General features: G+C 33.8%; 1 protein-coding gene across 1 annotated transcript; it reads left to right on the plus strand.

Annotated features, from left to right (window-relative positions):
- Positions 1 to 12,598: 12,598 nt before the first annotated feature.
- On the plus strand, positions 12,599 to 13,686 carry LOC107853353 (kirola). The gene is made up of 2 exons (XM_016698354.2): positions 12,599 to 13,011; positions 13,224 to 13,686. The coding sequence occupies exons 1-2, from the start codon at positions 12,825 to 12,827 to the stop codon at positions 13,499 to 13,501; spliced, it is 465 nt and encodes a 154-aa protein (XP_016553840.1). The 5' UTR covers positions 12,599 to 12,824; the 3' UTR covers positions 13,502 to 13,686.
- Positions 13,687 to 24,285: the final 10,599 nt, after the last annotated feature.

A 24,285-nucleotide genomic window follows, 5' to 3' on the forward strand; every position in this document is an offset into this window, starting at 1 on the left:
TGAAACGCAACAGTTATACTTCGCAAAAAATTTAAACATATAAGCACATAAACAGTTTAAACAATATAACAGTTAGTCAAAAGAGGCAAATTCAAATATTTGGTTAAAACCTAGAAAAAATCCTGAGTAGAGTCGTCATTTCTGTTTTGCGGAGAAATGACTTTTGGGTTTTTCACAAGTTTAAATACTTTAAAAAAAGTTTTTAAACTTGAGGATTGAGTCGGCACTTAGTTTATTTATGAAAATTAAGAAAACCTTTGAAAATTACTTAAATGATTCAAAATAGAAAAAATCATTTAAATTTGTAATTTCGGGTAAGAGGTTCCTATTACTCTTGGAAGGTTGTTAAGGCACCTAGAGTATACAGACTATTTGAAAATAACTCTTTTGACTAACTTTATTTGTTGAAAAGCAATTTATTAAGAAAAAATTTGCGCAAAATAAATGGGCAACTTAGTAGGGAATTTGACTAGTTCTAAGAAAGTTTAAATCAAATAGCACGTAAAAGGGGAAAGGGGAGAATTAGAAGACTTAGTCAAATAAGCCTAAATCCATCAACCTTGTCCAAATCTAATTGGGGTTTTGGCCCTCCTACACCTGTCCTAAACTATTCATTTAGGTTGTTGGCCCATTATCACCTATCCTAGTCTGAATATTCAGCTTTTGGCCCATAACATGTCCTAAACTATCTTTTCGGACCCTTTGGTCCATTATCACCTGTCCTAGTCAAAATATTTGGCTTTTGGCCCAAAACCTATCCTAAATTCTCTTTTCAGACCGTTTGGCCCAAAATCTACTTCACCTATATTAATTTACAACTTTGGCTTCGAGGCCCAAATGTATGAATGAGTAAATAAAGGAATAAATAAAAATAAGACAATAGTAAAATCAAGACTTTTTCAAGTCTTCATAATAACTTCATGAAAGGGCTTTCATCCATTCTTCTTATTCTATCCTCTTGCACCATCCCAACATATGATCGAATTTGAACTTAAACTTTGAGGAGATGGACCTTATTGGCCCTTTCAAAAATGCAATGGAAGGGAGTCCATTGTGGACTACAAAATAGTTTACATACAAAAAGAAAAGTGATGGATTAGAGTCTAATTGATACTCATATCATTATTTTGATACAAATCAAGCAAAAGAAGATAATTTTTATTCTGTCTATGATTAATCATATGTAAAATTATCTAGAACTCCATCCAGACAAAAATACATCTAAACCGTAATATCAAATCATTTTGAGGGAATACATTGATTTTTTAAGCAACATAGGGTACAACCAGTTAGAACTTGAACTCAATAATGAAAGCCAGACCTTATTAATAGAACAAGTAAGTTTATGGATGATATTACACTAAGTTAATCACAAGATAACCGAGCAGGTATCCATAGCCTCACTAAGTAAGACAAACAACGTAAAAACTCTATTGAACTCAAAACAGAAAAGAAGGCATAAAACGAAAATACTTGCTATCAAAGTGGACATGGGTAATGTTTAGATGCAAAACCAATTTAAGGAAAGAAACAATAACTATTTTATAGCAATGTTATAGGGAATCTTGAAGTTCAGGCTTCTGAGTCAATCACACAAGTTAGATAGACTTAAAGAGAAACAAACAGTAAATAATCAAATCGAACTCACAACCTTAAACTAATATTTCCTCTCTTTGACAAGACAAGCAGGAATATGATTTAACCAAAATAGAGACAAGCAAAGAAGACCAAAAGAGATTTAAGTCGGAATTTATTGGACATATTAATGTAGCGAAGAAACCTTTAAAAATACAAGGACAGGGAAAAAGGTAAAAAGAGAGAATAATATAATCATCTTAAAAAAATGAATGAATAAATTAGGTAAATCAAGGAAGACTAAAGATAAAATTTAAATGCACATGAGAATGAATAAATTAGGTAAATCAAGGAAGACTAAAGATGAAATCTAAATGCACATGAGAATCATCAGCGATAATCGAGTAAACGAGAAGGAAAAGTTGGATGTCCTTAAAGGTAACATATTGTTCGCATTCTAGATGAATTCAACCAGAAATAAATATTTGGCCTTGAATGAAAAACGCATTGGTTTTTGTCAAATTTGATCACCCTACCCCTTTCCCGACTAATTCACAAAGAAATTCATGTATAAAAGGGTCATAGAGGGATCCTTGGATGAAATACCGTTTATTTATGAACCTACTCTACTATTCTCATCAATGTTTCCAACCAAGAGATATCAAGAAAAACTCTTAACATGTTCAAAGCAATTCGTACAGTCCGAATAGCTATCAAGATAGAAATTAAAAGGTTGGAAACCAATAGAGAATTCAGCGATAAAGCTAAGACCATCATGCATTTCATTGATACAAAAATAGTAAGTCAACTATAAAAAATAACTTAACAAATAATATTCAACTCAAAGGGAACTACTGGAATTAGGCTAACATGGAATATTTTGAAATTGAAATAAAATGACCAAAATGATAAAATTAATAACACGATCATAATTTTGCGATAAAATCCACAATAATTCTTTTATAAGCAAAACCAAAATAAAAGTCACAAGTTCTTGAACACACAGCTAAAATAGTGAAATTACACGGCCAGAATGTTTATTCAACATAAGGAATGACAAACACAATAATCATCACAAAAATTCTAAGGCCTTCAAGGCTTCTACAGTGAATAATCTCAGCAACACTATTACTAAACTACGAAGTGAATAATACAAAGAACGAGATGAAGGAGAAAATGATGATAAAATTAAAATGGGAAAACTATGTTTACCTCTTTCAGGGAAGCAAAATAGAACCAGGAGCCCATTATCGGAATCTCAACCACCACGGAGAACTCAAAATAGATACCATCAAACTTTAACTAAGAGAACTTCTAAAGGAAATTATCATGCTCAAAAATAATTTTTCAAGTTTACCTCCTAAGACTTGTTCCTTTATGCTCAAAAGAGTGTTTTATATAGAAAAGATTTGAGGGTTTGCTTTGAATTCTCAATCGATGTGGGATATAAAAATTAAGGGGTAATTTTGAAATTTTTAATAGGCCAAAAATTCAAAATTTTAAATTAGGATAAGGTTATAAAGTGGATTTGGTACAAAATTTGTACCATCCATACCTTGAATCAGATTGAAGGGCCAGCTAGACATTTTTAGAATATTGATGCTTGGATTCGAAGATGACTCATAGTTGTTGAAGCCACTGGGATTCAAACAGCTCAAGTACGATTGCTAGTGCCAGATTCGAGTCGACGTTCAGTGGTTGTTTGCTGAAGTTATTGATCGACCTTGCGTGTTGTTGGTGACGGTTTATTTTCACTGAACTTTGTTTAATTTTTATTGTATGATGGTTGTATTTAAGTTTTTGTTGTTATATGTTGTAGTTGACTGATGCATCGATGTTTGCTGGTTAAGGTGAAGAGGAATAAGTGGATTTGGCTGGGTCATAAGATTTGCATCGGCGGGAGTTATTTGTTGAGATATGAGTTGCTGGAATTGGTTTAATCATGGGATGAGTCAGGTTGGCCTAATTTTAAAGCGGGGAAATGGTGGAAATTTGGCCATTTCATAAATGTTTAAATCAGATTATATTTTCAGTCGACTTTATTTAAATGTTGATACAATCCAGATTAGCCCCCAGCCATTCACTAGAAGTCAAGCCCAGGAGCTTCAAAGGGTCCAAGGATTGTTGATGAAGTGGGAGGTACTTGAAAAATTCTCCTTACTATCAAGATGGTGTTATTTGTTGATGATTGCACTCAGATTGGTCCAAGGATTGTTAGAGGAGGCAAGTGAGGAAAAAACTAGGCGAGAAATCCCCGTGCAACGGAATTGCGCCCAAGGCACTTTGGATCCTCCTTTGATCTACTCTAGCATTTCAAGAGAGGAACAAAATATCCACTAGTGAACCTTTACGTCCAATTGGGTCACTTTTGGGCACTAAAATTGTAATAATTAGCCTAAACTATAAATAATTTTTAGGCTAGATCATTCTTTTAGTTTTCCTTGATTATTTATGAATCGGTGAATACCACTCCATTTAGTAAGAGTATTGGACAACTTTTGTTGAACTTTGGTTTAGAAATGTTGCATTAGAGGGCGTTAATCTCCCTCTTGGTCACCGTAGGAATTAGGTGTTCGATTAGATTGTAATTAGGGGTATTAGAGTTTGACATACTCTTTTGTTCTTAGTTACTTCTTTTATTGTGTCTAATTATCTATCTTATCGATTATCTTTACTTTTTTGTATCATCGTTATTTTTTTTATTTTTATTTTGTATCATTTGGTATCAGAGTCGAGTTTGATTTCATTCCTACGAAGTCAATCTTGGGTCTAGCTGTCTTGAAAAATTGAAATCACAAAAAAACATTATATTCATGTTTTAGGTCTTAGATCATATTTTGAGTTTTTTATATTTGTATTTTATTGAGTCTCTAGTTTTAGATTTGCGTTCTCTAACACTATACGAGTCTATAAACCAAATTTGAGTCAAATTGAAGCTTATTTGAGAGTTCTATCCTTGTTGGAAGCTTGGGTTGAACAAGTTTGAAGTGAATTGAAAATCTAATGATTTTAGTGAAGAATTTTGGAAAATTGATGTTTGGAATGAGTTTATAAGGCTACTAAGTATCTACCTTCAAAATTTCAACTCATTCCAAGCTCTGGAGAAAAAGTTAGAAAGATAGTTGTTCTCGGTGTGTTCTTGAGGAGGTTGTTATATTCATATTAAAAATTCATCCAAAAGAAGGTGTTTGATCAAAAAATAAGGAAGAAAAGATTTAAAGGGCATTTTTTTTAGAATCTAAAAATATTTCAAGAATATTCCAAGATAAAATTACATAGGTCATCAAGAAGGGCATTTTCTGCCGTGGAACAGGCAAGGGGCGGCCAACTTTCCCTTGACCTGAACCCAAGGTGTGATGCAGCTGCTCCTAGCCTTCTTTCATACCTCAAGGCAGTGTCTAGGGTCTCTCCTATGTCCAACCTACACTGGAGATCCATTGGAACTGCAGCCACAGCTCAAAATATTGAGCATCCTTCCCCACCTGCGCTGGAAGTGCTTTAGAGGTGTGCCCAAGGTGTGTGACACCTCCCAAACTCATGTCAAGCATTTACAACGTCCAATTGAAGTTCAAAATACATTCTAACACTTCTAAACTCCAATTTACTCAGATTTGATTCCTTAGTTTCATTCCTTGATTCATAAATTCAACTCTTGATACTTAAAACTATCAACAACTAGTAATCAACCTACTAAGTTGGATGATTAGTTTTTGAGTACTAATTCATTCATCATCCCATTTATTTCAATATTTTATCTTCTTTATATTGTTGTTAATTCTAAATCCAAGTCCTTACATATTTATGTAAGTCCACCAAACAAGAATCTAATCCGATCAAGAGGAGAACTTGACACCTCGATTACAACACGAAGTATAAACCATATTTCAATATTTGTGATCCAAGTGTGAGGTAAACAAAGGTGTAAAGAGTTTGTGAGGTTAATTTCTTTAACTCTAATGTGTTTTTATTATTTTTTTTTAAGTTTCTTTATTCATAGGTACAATGGCTATGGAAGGCAAAACTACGCAAACCATGGATAACCACTCAATAAATGCTATATTAGTGGCCATTGAAACTCTCAATCGTAAAACTGATTCTATGGTTGCTAAGATAAAGTGGATTCTCTTAAGGGAGTGTATCTCTCATTGGTGGAAGAGTGGATATCGTAGAAGGTCGACAAAACACATCCCTATCCACACCTCAACACTTTCATGCTTCAGCTAGTGGGCATGCTCCCAATCCTTTGGTTCATATTTCCTCGAAAAACCATCACCAAATGATCAATCCACCAATACAAGCACATGATTCCATTCCACAAAACACTATATATCCATAAAACTGAAATCCCGTTTGACCTTTCCAACCTTAAATTAACCAAACACGACATGATAAATATCAAAACCAAATACCCTAACTTTTACTTAACGAAATCCCCCCATTCCAAGCTCCCCTTAACTAAAACCAACCCATCCAAATAAACGATAAAGAAAGAAAAGAACAACAAGTGAAGTTCAAAGCATTTGATGAAGCCAACATATTGGTAAAGTAAATGAGAGGTAGACCAATGAATCAACAAGGTTATCAAGGTCGAGGAGGAATATTTGGTCTAGCGCCTAATGATAGAGGAAAATTGGGAAACCGACCTCAAGGTTATGATCAATGAAACCAACCAGGTAATAGGGATCGAGATGTGGGTATCAATTTAATCAAGGTTAGTCTTCCAAATTTCAAAGGCAAAAGTGATCCAAAAGCTTATCTCTCATAAGATTCCTCTTGTGAAAGGATCTTCCAAGTTAATAATATCACCGAAGAGAAGAAGAGTTGCTATGCCATAACACATTTTGAAGGGTATACCAATACATGGTGTGATTATGTCAAGAGATTTGGAAATGTGTTGAATGAAGGACAACTCCCTCCATGGGATGCATTAAAGATATTCATTAGACAAATGTATATTCTGGAGAGGTACAGACATGAAATACTTGCCAAGTTGTACAACTTGAGACAATGTAGCAAGAGTGTTATGGCCTATTATGATGAATTCCAATAATTGATATTGAAGCTTGAACATCGAGAGGATGTGAACCATGATATCATACGCTTCAAGGTTGGATTGAACAAAGATATCTCCTCATGCATGACTATCCACAATTTTGATACCATTGAAGAAATCTTCCAAGCAGCCTTAGAGATTGAAAGGGATATCAAAGAAAGGGAAACTTACAAACCAAAAGGGTACTCAACTACCAACACTTGGAGTAAGAGTAAAGAGGTAGAGAAATCATCATCGGGGTGGAACAAGAACAAAGACTACAAGTCCAATAACAAGAAGACCGTAGAGTAGACTACTCCAAAGTACCAACCAAGGAATGAAGGTAACAAATATCCTAATCTCAATCCTAAAGGTTTTCAATATTTTAAATATCAAGGATGGGGACATAAGGCAAGTGAATGTCCTAATTAGAGAAATGTGATCCTTAGGGAAGAGAAATTGTATTACCTTATAGAAGAGGTAGGATTAGAAGATGAGAATGATTAAAAATCCCAAGATGGAGAGGGGTCCCAAGAAGATGAGCAATTAGAGGAGGATAATGAAGATACTTAGCCTTAAGATGGAGAGTATAAGGTTCCAAATTTTGTTGTAAGGTGTATAATAATTAGTAAGCCGATAGATGAACCTAGTCAAAGAGAGAATCTATTCCATACTAAATGTCTTATAAAGGAAAATGTATCTCTTTGATCATTGATAGAGGAAGTTAGCTAATGTGGGTAGTGCTACTTTGGTTGATTTCATGAAGTTACCTACAACCAAACATGCCATACCATATAAGATTCAATAGTTAAATGATTGTGGTGAGTTGAAGGTGACTATGTAAGTGGTGATTCAGTTATCATGATGAGGTGCATTGTGATATGATACCTATTCAAGCTTGTCATCTCTTACTTTGGAGACGATGGAAATATGATTGTTCAAGCAAGCACGATGGGAGGACCAATCTCTTACTTTGAAGACGATGATAATATGATTTACTTTCCATACACATTCGCTATCTCTACTGAATGAGGGTCACTAAAAATTAAGAGAATTAAAAGAGAAGGGTAACAAACAACGTGAGAAGGAGGACAAAGTTGAGGAGTGGGATGAAGAAGAGGAGAAGAGGAGGTTGAAAGAAAAGATTCCCTTGGTGATGTTTGCTAGGAACAAAGATCTTTTCAAAGAGCATGATGACAAAACACCCATGCTCCTCTTAGCCAATAATTTTTATGCTAACCACTCTACCTCTCCTATCCCCCATTCTATTTCCCCTTTTTTTCAGGATTATGAAGATGTGTTCCCAAAGGACCTTCCCCAAGGATTATCCCCACTTAGGGGAATTGAGCATCAAATTGATTTTATGTTGAGTTCTTAATCACCCAATAAATCAGCCTACCGAAGTAATCCAAAGGACACAAAAGAGATCCAAAGTCAAGTTGAGGAACTCCTCAACAAGGGATACATCAAAGAGGGCCTGAGTCCATGTGCAGTTCCGGTGTTGCTAGTGCCAAAGAAATATGGAACATGGTGCATGTACGTTGATTGTCAAGCCATCAATAAAATAATGATAAAGTATCTCCACCCAATTCCCCGTTTAGATGATATGCTTGATGAGTTGAATGGTTCTTATGTGTTTTCTAAGATAGATCTTAGGAGTGGGTACCACCAAATCTATATACAATCGGGTGATGAGTAGAAGACCACATTAAGGACTAAGTTTGGTCTATATGAATGGTTGGTCATGCCTTTTGGCCTCAAAAATTCTCCTAGTACCTTTATGCAGTTGATGTACCATGTGATGAAACCATTCATAAGAAAGTTTGTTGTGGTATACTTTGATGATGTTCTAGTTTATAGCAAATCCCTTGAAGAACATGTATTACATTTGCATAATGTGTTTGAAGTTCTTAGAAAAGAGAAGTTGTATGTTAATCTTAAAAAATGTTCTTTTGGTGTGAATGAAGTTGTTTTCTTGGGATTTGTTATGAGATCAAGAGTAGTAGAGATGGATGAATCTAAGATAACCGCTATCAAGAATTGGACAACTCCAAAATCCATAGGTGAAGTAAAAAGCTTCCTTGGCTTGGCTAGTTTTATAGGTGATTTATCAAAGGATTTAGTACCATCGCTGCTCCCTTGACCGAGGTGATCCGTATGAATAAACCTTTTTAATGGGGTGACAAGCAAACCAATGCATTTGAATCTTTGAAAGATATGCTTAGTTGCGCCCCCTTCTTTCAATTATAAATTTTACTAAGATGTTTGATATTGAATGTGATGCAAGTAAGGTAGGAATAGGTTCCATCTTAATGCAAGATCATAAACCTATTGCCTATTTCAGTGAAAAGCTTAAGGGCGCAACTCTAAATTATTTCACCTATGATCTAGAGTTATACGCCTTCAACAATCTTTCTGGCCCAACGAGTTTGTTATTTGAACTGATCATGAATCCTTGAAACATCTCTAGTCCCAAGATAAACTCAATAAAAGACATGCCAAGTGGAATGCTTTCCTAGAGACTTTTCCTTAAGCAATTCAATACAAAAAGGGAAAGGAACATGTAGTAGCAGATGCATTGTCTAGGAAGCATGTTCTTATTTGTACATTATCTTCTAAATTGATGGTATTTGAGATTATAAAGAAAATGTACCCCGAGGACCCCATTTTTTCTCAAATCTATCAAGATTGTGAGACATGGAGTAGGGAATGGTGGGAGAGGGATAGTGTTCTATGCCCTACTCCAAGTTTGATAGTTTTTTGTTCAAAGAAAGAAGGTTGTGGTTGCCCTCTATTTCATGGAGAGACTTTTTTGTAAGAGAGGCTCCTGATGGGGGTATGATGGGTCACTTTGGAATTAATAATACCCTTAGAATCCTAGAGGAACAATTCTATTAGCCCAAGATGCATCAAGATATTGCTAGAATTTGTGGCCAGTGCATGGATTGTAGAAGTGTAAAATCTCGCCTTCTCCCTCAAGGATTATATACCCCATTACCCACTCCTCAATGTCCATGGCTTGACAACTTTATGGATTTTGTTTTGGGATTGCCTAGGATAAGGAGGAGTAGATACTGCATTTTTGTTGTTGTTGATAGCTTCTAAAAAATGGACCATTTTATTCCATGTCATAAAGTCAATGTGGATTCTTTGTTTGTTGAGCATGTTTTCAAATTGCATGGAATTCCTAGGACCATTATTAGTGATAGGGACTCTTAGTTCCTTAGTCACTTTTGGAGGTCATTGTAGGGTAGGCTTGGCGCCAAATTACTTTTCTCAACATCTTGCCACCCACAAATGGATAGGCAAGTGGAGGTGCTAAATATAACCTTGGGTTCTATGTTATGCACTTTAGTTAAAGAAAAAATGGCCTCTTGGGAGAACCACTTATCTCTAGTCGAATTTTCTTATAATCATGTTATCCATTTGGCTATTGGTATGACTCTCTTTGAATATGTTTATGGTTTTAACCCCCTTACCCCTTTAGATATCACTCATTTGCCTAGTGATATTGTGATAAGATTAGATGGGGGCAAGAGGGCATAAACCATAAAGAAGTTGCATGAGAAGATGAGAATTTGACTTGAGATGAAGAATTAAGAGGTGGCCAAAAGAGTAAACAAGGTAAGAAAGAGGTTTGCGCTTGAAACGGGTGATTGGGTGTGGGTGCACCTTCAGAAGTATAGGTTTCCAACCCAAAGAAAAGACAAATTAATGCCCCGAGGTGATAGTCTATTTCAAGTGCTTCGAAGGATAAATGAAAATGCCTATAAGATTGACCTTCCTTAGGAATATCAAGTACACAATACCTTTAATGAGTGTGATCTTTCACTTTTTGACATGATAGAAGATGATCACTCTTGGAATTTGAGGTTAAATTATTCTTAAGATGGAGAGGATGATACAATTTGGATTAGCTCTAAGCCATTCACTAGAAGTCAAACTCGGGAGCTTCAAAGGATCCAAGAATTGTTCATGAAGCGGGCGGTACTTGAAGAAGCCTCCTTACCATCAAGAGGGTGTTATTTGTTGATGATCGCACTCACATTGGTTCAAGGATCGTTGGAGGAGGCAAGCGAGGGCAAAATGGGGCTAAACAGCCCCTTGGAAGGGACTAGTGCCCAAGGCCCTTTGGATGCACATTTGATCCGCTCTAGCATTTCAAGAGCAGATCAAAACATCCCCTAGTAGGCCTTTTCTTGCAATTGGATCACTTTTGGGCCCTAAAATTGTAATAATTAGCCTAAACTATAAATACTTTTGAGGCTAGCTCATTCTCTTAGTTTTGCTTGATTATTGATGAATTGATGATTGTTACTCCATTGAGTGAGAGTATTGGACAACTTTTGTAGAAACTTTGGTTTAGAGGGCGCTCATCTTCCTGGTCACCGTAGTAATTAGGTGTTCGATTAGATTGTAATTGAGGGTATTAGAGTTTGGCATACTCTATTGTTCTTAGTTACTTCTTTTCTTGTATCTAATTATCTATCTTGTCGATTATCTTTACTTTTTAGTATCGTCGTTAGTTTTTGTATTTTGATTTCGTATCATTTGTTAACCTAATTGGATATCAATTGATCAATTGCACTGGAATTATGATTAATTTGATATGAATTATGGCCAATTTTAATAAATTGACTAAATTGTATCAATGGTTGCAATAAATTAATGACCAATTCAATTTTGAGTTTCTTAGTTTAATAAAATCAAACACGTATTTCTCCAAATAAATTATTTTTACGACTAAATTATAATTAAATCAAAATTTTAACCGCTTGAATTAATTTTCAAGAAAAACTTTGATTAAAATTTGATATTTCGTAAAATAAATATATAAGTAATAAAATTATATAATTTCATATAATTGAATACGACAATATATAATCGCTACTTAAAATGAAAAAATTACCCATATAAATGCCTTGAAAATCTTTTTATTTGGATAAAATAAATGTTATAATTTTATTTAAAATCAAAGAAACTCGTATTTAAATTTAGTTGTGGAGGGCAAAAATTAGGTGTCGACAGATAGCATTAGTACCTCACCTAACGAAAAATGCAACGGACCTCTCAGAATATCAAACCTCACCATCCGGCAAATACAACAGATCGCACGATTCAAAATCAATTTTCTCACAATGTCACTCTAAGTGAGAAAAATTGAAATCAATTACTACCGAAATATCCAACATCCTAGATTCATAATCAATATATGGACAGAAGCTACAAGCCTCAATATAAGGACTCTGTTTGGCAATATAAGTGTATTGAATACCAATTCCTACCAAAGCTGCCATTTATGATGCATTATGTGTTATATTAGTTGGTTGGTGGAATGTGGGGATTTAATTGTTCATGAATTAACATATTTTTAAGATATAATAAATAAAATAATAATTTTACTATATTATCCTTATCAATTACAAGTCATTTAAATATTGAAAAATGAGTAATATTTAATAAAAGAATACAACAGACATAATATAATAAATTATATGTGTTGATTTTTCAACCTAAACAACTATTAAATATGTAAAAATAAATGGAGTGAATACTTTTAATATATATGTACTCACTCCCTCCATCTAATTTTAATTACTCTCTCAGTACAAAAAAATTATACCAGAATAATTGTCAATTTAAAAAAGGTTTAAAAAAATCCAAGGTTAAGTTGGCATTTATTTTCCATTATATACCTTTAACATTTTAAAAGTTAATTCTTTTTAATACTGTTCAATTTTCAAAACTACAACAATAATAATATCATACCAAATATAATCTCGCAAGTGAAGTTTAGGAATGGCAGAATATTCACAGAAATTATTTATAGCCACACAAATATTGTCTAAGATTTTTTTTAAACCATAATTTTAAAAATCTTTTTTTCTTTCTTAAACTTTATGTTACTCCAAGTCAAACTAATCACAGGAGATCAGTTTTCTGGTTGTATTTGAGACCATAGGGGGTCAGCCCTGTGCTGGTTCTGTAACTATTTCAGTTTTGGTAAAAAAAAATTCATTTATTCAAAAAAAAAAAAAAAATGATGTCACATAAATTTGGATGGAGAGAGTAATGAAGAAGTACGTTGAAAAGGCCAAAAACTGGACATTATCCTTTGTTAGCGATGGTAACTCCACTATTTATATCCAGCTCGTGTACTCCACTATTTCCCCAAGTACTCTTGATCCTTCATTAGAACAAATTTAGTTCTTAAAACATGGGTCTTAAGTCCAAATTGTCTGCCCAGATAGAAGTGAAGGCTAAAAATGATGTGTTCCATGACGTCTTCAGGCACAAACCACACCATCTCTCCACCATGTGCCCTGTCCAGGCACAAGGTTTTGACTGTCTTGAAGGAGACTTGGGTACAGTTGGCTCCAAAATTTGTTGGAAGTATACCCACGGTATGCCCAATTCTGTCTAAATAATAAAGAATTTTGATCTGTTGAAAATTTACTGAAAAATCTAAGAGGTTTTTGATGATGTATTAAGCCTGTAATTAATACGTATAAATTACTTCATGTTGTATATATTGATTGTCGTGTTACTTTGAAATGACAATTATAAATTTACTACTCTTTATGAGTTTAACGTAACTAAATTTTGTATAAGCCAGATGGGAAACAGAAGATTTCGAAGCAGATATTTGAAGTTATAGATGAAGAGAAAAAGATAATAACTGTCAGGGAATATGAGGGAGATATAGCGAAGGAATATGAAAACTGGAAGGTAAGTCTCCATGTTGATGGAGAAGGTGAAAAGGATTTAGTAACCTGGACTATGGAGTACGAAAGGCCAAATAACAATGTTCCTGAGCTAACAAGTTTGCTGCAATTTTTTATTGATATGACCAATGCCATTGATGACCATCATGTCAAGGCAAGGGACGTGTGAAGCGATATAACAACGGCATGGTTTTTTGCTTTGAAATAAATACTTGACATTATATTATGTATGAGAGGATGTCAAGAAATATGTGTTTTTCTGTTTTTTTCTTTCTTTTGTGAGTGATATATAACCTTGTTAACTGTATCACTACCAGTTTATCCTCGTGAGTAATAAGACTTATAGTTTTGAAATTCGAAAGTTTGATCGAACTCAATATTTGGAGTTAACGAGGTCGGATTAGTGTTTGATGATTTCATTAGATTCCAAGGGTGGCTTATAAAGGCGGAATGTTTTACACGGATCCCGAGGTACTCTGAAAGATTTTGCAGAAGTTAATATTTTTTTCTGTCGTGCTATTATTGAATAAGTTGTAGCCAAAGATACAAATCCTACACCTTTCTAACCAAGAAAACTATTGTAAATAAGGTAAAAATATATACAACTTTCTAAAATAGTCTACTGCCTATTTACACTTGTATTAAATCTCTTAATACTCCCCTCAAGGTGAAGCATGAAACTCACAAATGCGCAACTTGCAAAGTAGATACAACACCATAGTAAATATGACCGCTAGTCGTTGAGAAGTGTGCACATGAGATGCAACAATGTGACCTACTGGTATTTTGTCACGAACAAAATGACAATCTGTTAGAATTTTTGTCCTGATTTTCTTACTATATTTAAGTTTTACTTTTTCTTAGAAGCAAAATAAAAGTTATCATAATTACTTTTACTTTTCCTGAAAAAAAATATATAATTTTTTTCCATATTTAGCTAACCTTTTTCTTGGAAAAAAGGTTATTTTGCACATCTATAAATAGAAGACTCCCCTTCTTATACTATAACATAAGAACATTCGCAATGTAGTCGTTAAAAGAGTCTGGCTTAAGGGAAAATTTTCTCTCTTATTAGTTTTATGTTTTTTTAATATTAGGTTTTATATGTAGGCCAATTAGCCAAATCATATAATAATTATATTTTTAGTATTGTTTTCTTTGTCGTCTGAATTATCACCACGATAGTTTGCAACTAATAGCTTCCGACGCCCTCTCGATTTCGAACCCAACACAATCAACCTCAAGGTGCTTTGTATGCTCATGAAAGGTTAGATTTGCGGATATATGAAGAGCAGCTTGACTATCACGATTCAAATGAATAGGATCCTTGTGAAAGATGCCAAAGTATCATAACAAAGCCTTGGGCCATTTCAACTCACACACAGCTGTAGCCATAGAACGATATTTTGCTTCTGTTGTGGAACGAGACTGTATGTTGCTTCTTAGTTTTCCAAGAAATAGGTGAATTTTAAAATAGAAAAAATAACGAGTTATAGAGCGTCGTGTCACTGAACAACTTGCATAATCAGAATCCCAATATGAATTTAAGAGCAAGTTGCTATCAGCTCGTAAGAAAATTCCGCGACCTGGATTTCCCTTCAAATATCTTAGTACATGAAGTACTCCCTCCCAACGTTTCTCCTTGGGATGATGCATGAATTGAGCCAACATGTGAACTGAATAACACAATTCAGCGCGAGTGATGGTTAAATAAATCATCCGACCGACCAATCTTCTATATTTTTTAGCTTCAGCAAAATCATTATCATTGTCCAATGTAAATTTGTGATTCTGCTCAATAGGAAAACTAGCAGTTTGGCACCAAGAGATCCAGATTCACTCAAGATATAGAGGGTATATTTTCTTTGACAATGAAACAGACCACTTGTACTTTTGGCCACGTCAATCCCCAAAAAAATATTTTAATGGCTCAACATCTTTCATGTGAAAGCACCAATGAAATATTGTTTGAAGTTAACAAAAGAATCAAACTCGTCTCCTGATTAGATCATCAACATAGACAAAAACATGCAACCACAAACCGTTATTTATATAAAAAAAAATGAAGAATAATCTGCATATGATTGCATAAAACCGAATTTCTTTAAAGCAGTAGGGGTGGCAATTTCAGCCCATATTTATGAAAAGAGTCCATTTAATTCATATTTATTGAATTGGATTACTCATATTTTAAATGAGTAAATATGGATTACAACTCATTTTAAAAGCTTATACAAATATGGACAAAATGGGTAAAATTTGGGTAACTATTTAAACACAAAGATCACCCACCTATGCTTTAAATTTCATTTTTTTCTTCATTTCTAGTTTCTTTTCTTCTTCTCTTTTTATTTTTTCTTTCTTTTTCCCTTTAATTTACTTTTTTTTTTTGCATTTTATTTTTTTATTTTTTACTCATTTCTTATAATTTCTTTTTTCTTTCTCATCTTTTCATCTATTGTTTTTTTATTTCTTTTTCTTTGTATTTTTTTTCATTTTCTCCTTTCTCATTCTTATTTCGTCATTCATTTTCGCTTGAGACCTAAATGGATTAATAAATATAAAAACTTCTAATTATCTCATTTAGCCTATACAATTCATAACATGTCTTATCAATTAAATATAATCTATATATAGTCTCTCCCCTTTATTATTATTTTTTTCTATCTTTAATTTCTCTTTTTTTTCTTTCTTTTTTCCTTCAATTTACTATTTTTTTCTTTCTTTTTTCCTTTAATTTACTTTTTTTCTTTTTCATTTTTTTTTAATTTTTTTCCACTTATTTTTTACTCGTTTCTTACACTTTTTTTCTTTCTTATTTTTCATCAATTTTTTTTCTTTTTCAATTTTATTTATTTTTTCTTCGCATTCTTTTTTTTCTTTTGTATTTTCATTTCTACCTTTTTCATTTTTCGTTCGTCATTTTTGTCATTTTTTTTTTATATTCTTTTCCTCATCTTTTTTGTGTCATTGCATTTTATATTTTATATATTTTTTTACTTTAAATTTATTTGTATCATACTATATATTTCAAATATATTGATTATTTTTATTGTTCAATTTATATCAATAAAATATAATTTGTATCTATATATATAAAATATAAGTGTGAATTATATAAAATATATATGAAGGTGCAAACTATAAAATACAAATATGAGCTTGAAGTCTAAAAAATAAATACAAATATACAATTGTATTAAGTAAGCTCGGTCCATCTTTATTCCATTTCATATATGGCTAAGGATCTACATAGACTTTGATTTATGGGAAAGTCTAGCTTCAAATCCGACTTCTAACTTTCTCATCTTAGATTTCTCGTTAGAGCAGAAGTAAGGCACGAAGCGAGGAGCTCAAGGTAAGGCAAGGCAGGAAGTACGTAGAAACCTTGATTTGTGTACATCTTGCGACTGCTAAAGATATTTGGTTTGACGAATGTAATTTCAGGATCTTTCTGGATACTATCTCTGTATCTGTTCATTAGGTGGAGTCCACTTGAGTGTACTTACAAAAATTATAAATGTTGGGTAAATATAAATCAATATGCGCTTATGGTATTTTTGTTATCATAAAAAAAGAAGAAAATCAAAAAAAAATATTAAAGAAAAAAAAAAGAGGTAGAAATTAGAGATAGAAGAGAGAGGAAAATCGTAAAGAAAAAATTGAAAAAAAATACAAAAAAAATCAGAAAGAAAAAAATAATGAAAAACGAGAAAAGGAAAAAGAAAAAAAATGATGATGAATACAAATATTTTGAATGGTTATGATATCTCAGTCATCATTCATAATTTGTATCGACTTAATCATATTCTTCGAAAATAAAAAAATATAAAATATAAAATAAAACTAAATAAGAAAAAAAAAGAAGTAAAAAAAAAAACTAGAACAAAAGGAGACTAAAAAGGAAAAAAGAAAGAGAAGCAAAGGGTAGAAATAGAAGAGAGAAAAGAAAGAAAATGAATAAAAAGAAAAAAAAACTAGAGGCTATATGTAGAAGAGAGAGAGAGAGAGAAACTAAAAACAAAACGGGAAAAAATTCAAATTGATATGATTTAGAAGTTTTAAGTTTTTAATTTTAGGAGATAAAGTGGGTTGGAACCATTTTTACCCAATCCATATTTGACCAAATCCATATTTACCCATATTTATATGGACGGATTGCAATCCAAACCATTTTTCCTCGATCCATATTTAACCCGTCCAAATCCAATTCAATCCGCCCGTTTGCCACCCCTAAGTAGTAGCGAGTTCGGCAAACAAATTTCTTGGAGCTTGTTACAATCCATATAAAGATTTGTGAAGATGACTCACTTTCTCTTGAGTAGAGGTTTCAAATTCAGGTGGAAGTCACATATAAACTTCATCATTTAAATCACCATGCAAGAATGCATTATAAACATCCATTTAATACAACTCCCAACTATTATCTATAGTGATGCTAAGAAAACCCTGTAGAATTGCCATTTTTGCCGTTGGAGCAAAAGTTTCATTATAATCAATGTCGGCCACCTGATTGTTACCGAAAACCATAACCCGAGCTTTATACAATTCAATTGTACCATCAAAATTATTTTACTTTTCTTTACCCTTTTGCATCCGATGGTCTTTTTCCCCGAAGGAAGAAACTCTAATGTCCATGTACCATTCTTTTCTAGTGCATCAATTTCTTCTTTCACAGCAAGTCGCTAAAAAAGGTTATGTGCATCATCATAAAACCATGAGGGTTCAGTACCTGTAGTCACAGCTGTCAAAAATACTTGTGTCTAGAAGAAATTATTTTTGCAAGTGCTGTGTCAATTGGAGTACCTGAGAACTGTCAATTGGCGGATGAGGAGCGTTGTGTTGTTTATTTGGGCACCTAGTTGCATGACATCGAGTTTTGTAAGATAAATAATAATTTAGTCAAGTGGACACTTTATATTCCCGATAACTCCAACCAAAAGCATCACCCACAGTAGTAGAAGTTTTTGTATCAATAATAGCAGAACTTGTGTTTATATTTTCCTGTTGAGTGGGACTTGGAGAAGCTATCTCTATGCTCCTATCTTCTTTAATATGAGGCTCAAGATCAACATTTCTCTTGAGTCAATAGAGGGTGAGTGATTATGTTGAAAAGTAGGAGTATCTAGTGAAGCAGTGGTCTCACAACCAGTCACTAAACTAGCATAAGGGAAGATTTTTTCATCAAAAGTGACATGACGAGACAAAATAAACTCCAGTCTCCAAATCATAGACGTTTCATCCTTTCATTTTGAAAGGATATCCAACAAAATAACATCGACGACTCTTGTAACAAAGCTTATCTTTGTCACGATACTTACAATGACCAAACCAAAGACACCAAATACTTTTAGAGGCTTATAGAATGTTCTTTTTCAAAGATTATTTCATAAGGAGTCTTTCCATTCAATATGAAAAAAGGAGTTCTATTAATAAGACAAACTGCGGTCAAGAAATATTCTCCCCAAACTGAGATCGACAAACTAGCTTGGAAATGGAGTGCAGCTGCCACATTCAAAATATGGAGATGCTTCCGTTATACACATCCATTTTGCTGAGGGGTATCAACACAGGTTGTTTGATGCACTATTCCTTGCTGTGCATAGAAAGTATTGTTAAGTCCTTAGTTTTAATGGTTGACAAACTATATGAATTCTGTATGTTGGGACCTATTTCCTAGAGGTTTTGTGATGACAAAGATATTACGAATTAGGGAACTCGTTGGTCTCACCTGTCACTGTCATGATCAACAGTCACAGCTAACATAAAGTACAAAAGTTGGTGGGAAAAGCTAAAGCCACTGTTTTGCTTCAACAATGGGATTTATCCTAGGTTTTCTTGAGTCACAATATATACTGATTATCTTCCTCAACAAGAAAACCAATACTTTAATATTCTTACAAAACAAAATATCTTTTAAAAGTTATGAATCAAAGACTATACACCGCATCAGGAAACTGATTATTATCGAGTTATATCTTTATTTCCTTGTTGTAGTTGAGTCATTTTATTTGGATCTTACATGTTTACCTACATTTTCTTATGATAGCAGTAGGTGTTTAGGTGCAAACCTTTCTCTTTTAGTGACACGATCCGAACCTGGGCCTAGCAGTGTCGGGTGGCTCAAGCCCAACCAGGGCAGAAGAACACCCCCAATACCCCACCGTTAACCACCCTACACCCTATGTCGAATGAATTGTGAACATATAACAAGATAAGGCAATATAAATTTAAAGACATGATAGTACGCTTAAAATGAAAGTCGAAATCCACCACCAATTAACCAACCTTTTCCAATCCCAATTCCAATACCAATACCAAGTCTAACACTAATACCGACACCGCCTATACCAATAATTGTTCGACAAAGACTCAAACCAGAATCAAGAATCATTCGGCCGGGACATGCCCCTGACTATAGCCAAAACCAAATCAAATCAAATAACAAAAATGAGAAGAAGTCCATAGCATGAAATGGAGACTTCTAGAGTATGGGAGCTCACAACTTCAATCTCACACAAGGTGTCCCTGAATCCAAGTCACTGAGCAGAAGGAATGGTAGTATGGCCAGTTCCTGCGTGGGGATACAACGTTGAAGGTGGTTAGCAGGGTAAATGCTAGCATGTAAATCAGGGATAACGATAAAGTAATCTCATCAATTCAAAACTAAATTAATAACCATATTCTATCACATATATACATAAATACCGTGTGGGGGTAGGGAACAAGGTTTACCATGCATTTAAAACCTCAACCTGGGTTGAGTAGCTTGACCATCCTAAACCCACCCACGGGCTATATGGGTTCAACTCCATCTGCTGAAAGGAATTAGTGCGTGTTAGCCACATGACATTAGAAAATAACCTTATATGACTGGTACATCTCTAAAAAATATAGTGTAATATCATGTACACAGTCACAACGACCACCCTCACATCTGCAAACGTAAGTTTCCAGTGTCGATCCCCCCGAGACCTCCACCTTCCAAGGCTTTGCTACTCGACCCTCTTTAAGCCTATATTAAATCCATTTACACATTCCCAACCTTTTACTAAGGAGTATTTTAATTAGGCATTAACCATTGGTATCATTATACCAATATTAGAGCTTGCAAGTCTATTACCTTATGCCATATAAACCATTAAACAAAATTAGACTCCACCATTTCCAATTAAACCAAAACCATTTATAATCAAACCATGGCCACTAAGGCCTTTCCAAAGTCATGTGAAACCAACCAAAACCGTTTAATGTTTCTTTAGCCATTTATGCAATGCAAAGATTCCAAGAATAGTAAAACTATGTGACAAAATCCTTCTTATTGATAATTTGACAAATAGGTTGAGAGTAATCCATTATCAAGGCCAAAGACCAACAAATTTAGGGTTAATCATGTCCCATTAGTTAAACCATAATTTCCATGCATCCATATGTGCAAAACCATTTTCATAACATGAAAAATCATAATAAAAAAATGAGAAACAGTAATCAACCATGAACATACAAAATCTTCAACCTTTAATGCAAAGCCATAACAATATCATGAAAACTATACAATAAAACACATGCCTTTAGTAAAATAACAATGAGGGAAGAGTTACATGCCTTAGACACCAAGAAGTAAGGAGAGAAACCACCCTTGAAAACCTCAATTGATTATCTTGATAAAACCCTAGCTTTTGCTTGAAGAGAGAGTTTGAAAGAGATTCTTAAAGTGTTTGATTGAGAATAATACATTAATAAAGTCCTAGAACGTGTTTTAAGTCGTGGACTGAAAGGGAGTTAAAAGGAAAAATGTCTAGAGTGCCCCCAACTTAAAATTATAAAAATGTCGCAGGTGGTTACAAGTCGACCCTCGTGACTCATGACCACAACATACAACTCGTACCCTCGAGTCGTTACCAAGACAGTGAGTTGTACACCCATTCACGCTCCAACATATGTCTCTATGGTCCCTAACTATGACCTGACCATACGACTCATATGGTCTAGTCGTATCCAAGATAGAACCCTAAGGGATTGACAATGGATAACATATGTCACGACCCAACATTTCAGGTCATGATGGCACCTACCATAACCCACCAATAGCAAGCCAACATGTAGTTTGGAAAGGCTAGTAACAGACTGCTCAATAACATAAGGAAAAGAACGTGGAATATATGAAATAAAGATTAATACATAGACAAATCATAAAACCTGGTGGTATCAGTTCAAGAGCTTCTAAACACAATAGTAGTACAAAAGTGATATATCAAGGATAAATACACTGATTCAACTTACCTCTGAATAAAACGTAGAGGCTAGTCTAATACGTAGGAGAGAGATAAGTAATACTCCAAACGTTAGGAGCTCACTCTAAGTCTCCAAATCAGGGCTACTTTGCACAATGTACACATCAATGGCGATAACCCATACTATAATTTGCAGGCTGCAGAGGTGTAGTATGAGTACCACACGAATGGTACTCAGTAGGCAACTACCAACTGAGCTCCAAAGATAAAGTAGATTTATACAACATATAAACAAAATGGAAACTACAACAAAGAGTCCATAAATCATGTAATAAGTAAATGAGAATAACAAGGGACAACTATCCTACTCATGTCCAAGAGTCTAATATAATAAGACTAAGGAAGTATCAAGGTAAACTATCTTATTCTAGCTACATTCAATATATGTCAATGTTATACCATATATCCCAGTTCAATATATAAATAAAGAGCGAAAGAAAGATATATTGTAATATACAGGGCGAAGGAACAACTATACAATATGAACGATAAAGGAATGGATATCTGATAGCACCATGGCTTTATATAGCTAGATATATATATAATACATTTAAAAGGAGGTCATCTCAAACATAACCTAGATCATCATGTTCTAATTTTAAGACCTTATTATAATGCTATCATGATTTAAATACTATCATACTCGGGGATTCTAATCCACATGGCTAGACATGAAATACTCATGCATAATAATGCAATCATAAGATAGGAGAGGCAAAAGACACACCTCAAATCCTGATACCGGATCAATGACCAGTCTGTCATAGCTAACCATAATAATGATCATAACAATGATCATAACAATATCAATAACAACGTTAACAACCAATTACTCCGGACAACAAAATACCTAGACGAGCCTGCGCGTACCCTCACCGCCCAAGACTCGGAAGGTTCAATCATCACACAATAACATAGGGCATATTCTTCACCCATGTTTATGCAATAGTCCCATGCCGGCAGATAGACATACGTGCATACTGGTGATAGGCGATGCACATATAGGAATGAATGCACGGTGCATAATTACTATCATAACTCATCGTAACCGTAATCATCATGACCATCATTATTGTAATAAACCTCCAACCTTGCCGGGTATCAATGTATTATCATACTAGTATCATCCAGACTCGAACCGGGTATCAATATCATCATAATATCCTCCAGTTTTGCCGGGTATCAATATATTATCACAATATCCTTTATTCTTGCCAGGTATCAATATGACATTACAATATTCTCCGACCTTGTCGGGTATGAATATATCATCGTAACTATCAACACATAAATATAGGCATATAATAGGTGTATAGACATAAGCCTATATACTCATAACTGTAATCATAATATCGCAAGATAACTATCTTATCATTATATTCTATCTGCTTATTATTAACTAGACAAGACTCATTATTATACCACTAGTTTACTAGTCATCACATGATCTCTAGTTATCAATCTAGATGATACTTCACATAATCATTAATCATGGAATAGCAACCAACCATTAACAATAATTAGCCAAACCTAACGTCTAGTCAAGGTTCACCATTAAGCCATAATCGCCATCTATTCACAATTTATCATTTATCAACTAAATATCTTCTATTAACTAACAGTAATCAATATCTAATACTATTTACCAACTAATCCTCATTATTAACTAGTCCTTCTTATTAGCTAGTCAACATCAGTAACTAGGCTACATTATTAACGAGACATCATTATCACTAGCATCCCTTAACGCCTAGCAATGTTGACCACATTATCCTCACTTAACAACTAATCGGCATTATAACTTGTTATCAATAGCCACATCTTCATAGCCACGTAGCAACCTTAGTCGTTAGCTACCATATTACAAAGCAAGGCTCATTAACTAATGTATTTAGAATTCTACGCATCAAGTACTATAGTAACCTAATAGACAACTAGTTACCACATAGCTTATACCATAATTAGGAAGAACAGGCATAAGATCGCATTTATCTAGAATCATATCAATAAAGGATATAATTATCATGAATGTATCTAATGTATGCATGCCATCACCAGTATTCAATCAGTAAAATCATAAGCACCATACCATACCTTCCTCCGTCTCATACCGAAGAGTTGTGTATATGTACACACGCATATATATATTCATAAACTGTAGACGCATCCTCAATAAGGATAAACACTTAATGGATCTCTAATCTATATCATCTATCAACCTTCAGCCCAATAATATGTCCAGAATAATCATAATATCATCATCACGGCCCTGGCCCATTTACATATCCGAAACTCATCTCTATAATCATATTTACAAGCCGTAATATATCTATAATCATTTCAAATATAAGAGGCATCTCACATCTAGGAGGCATAATATCAACAAGCATATCACCTATATTAGACATCTCATATCTATAGGTTATACATCAAGACCAAGAGGAAAAGCATCTCTATAAGCTCAATAATCATAACTAAAAGGAAAATCATCTCTATGGTCCAAATATCATAGCTAAGAGAAAAATTCATCTCTATGGGTCAAATATCATAACTAAGAGGAAAATGCATCTCTATTGGTCAAGTATCATAACCAAGAGAAAAATGCATCTCTATAAGCCAAATATCATAACTGAGAGGAAAATACATCTCTATGGGCCAA

This window comes from Capsicum annuum, chromosome 7 (assembly GCF_002878395.1).
Source record: "Capsicum annuum cultivar UCD-10X-F1 chromosome 7, UCD10Xv1.1, whole genome shotgun sequence".
Taxonomy (NCBI): Eukaryota; Viridiplantae; Streptophyta; class Magnoliopsida; order Solanales; family Solanaceae; genus Capsicum; species Capsicum annuum.

Bases quoted from the DNA above. Each gene is read 5' to 3' on its own strand.
- LOC107853353 (XM_016698354.2), top strand. From the start codon at position 12,825: ATGGGTCTTAAGTCCAAATTGTCTGCCCAGATAGAAGTGAAGGCTAAA. The intron at 13,012-13,223 runs GTATGCCCAATT...TGTATAAGCCAG, and splicing joins TTGTTGGAAGTATACCCACG to ATGGGAAACAGAAGATTTCG.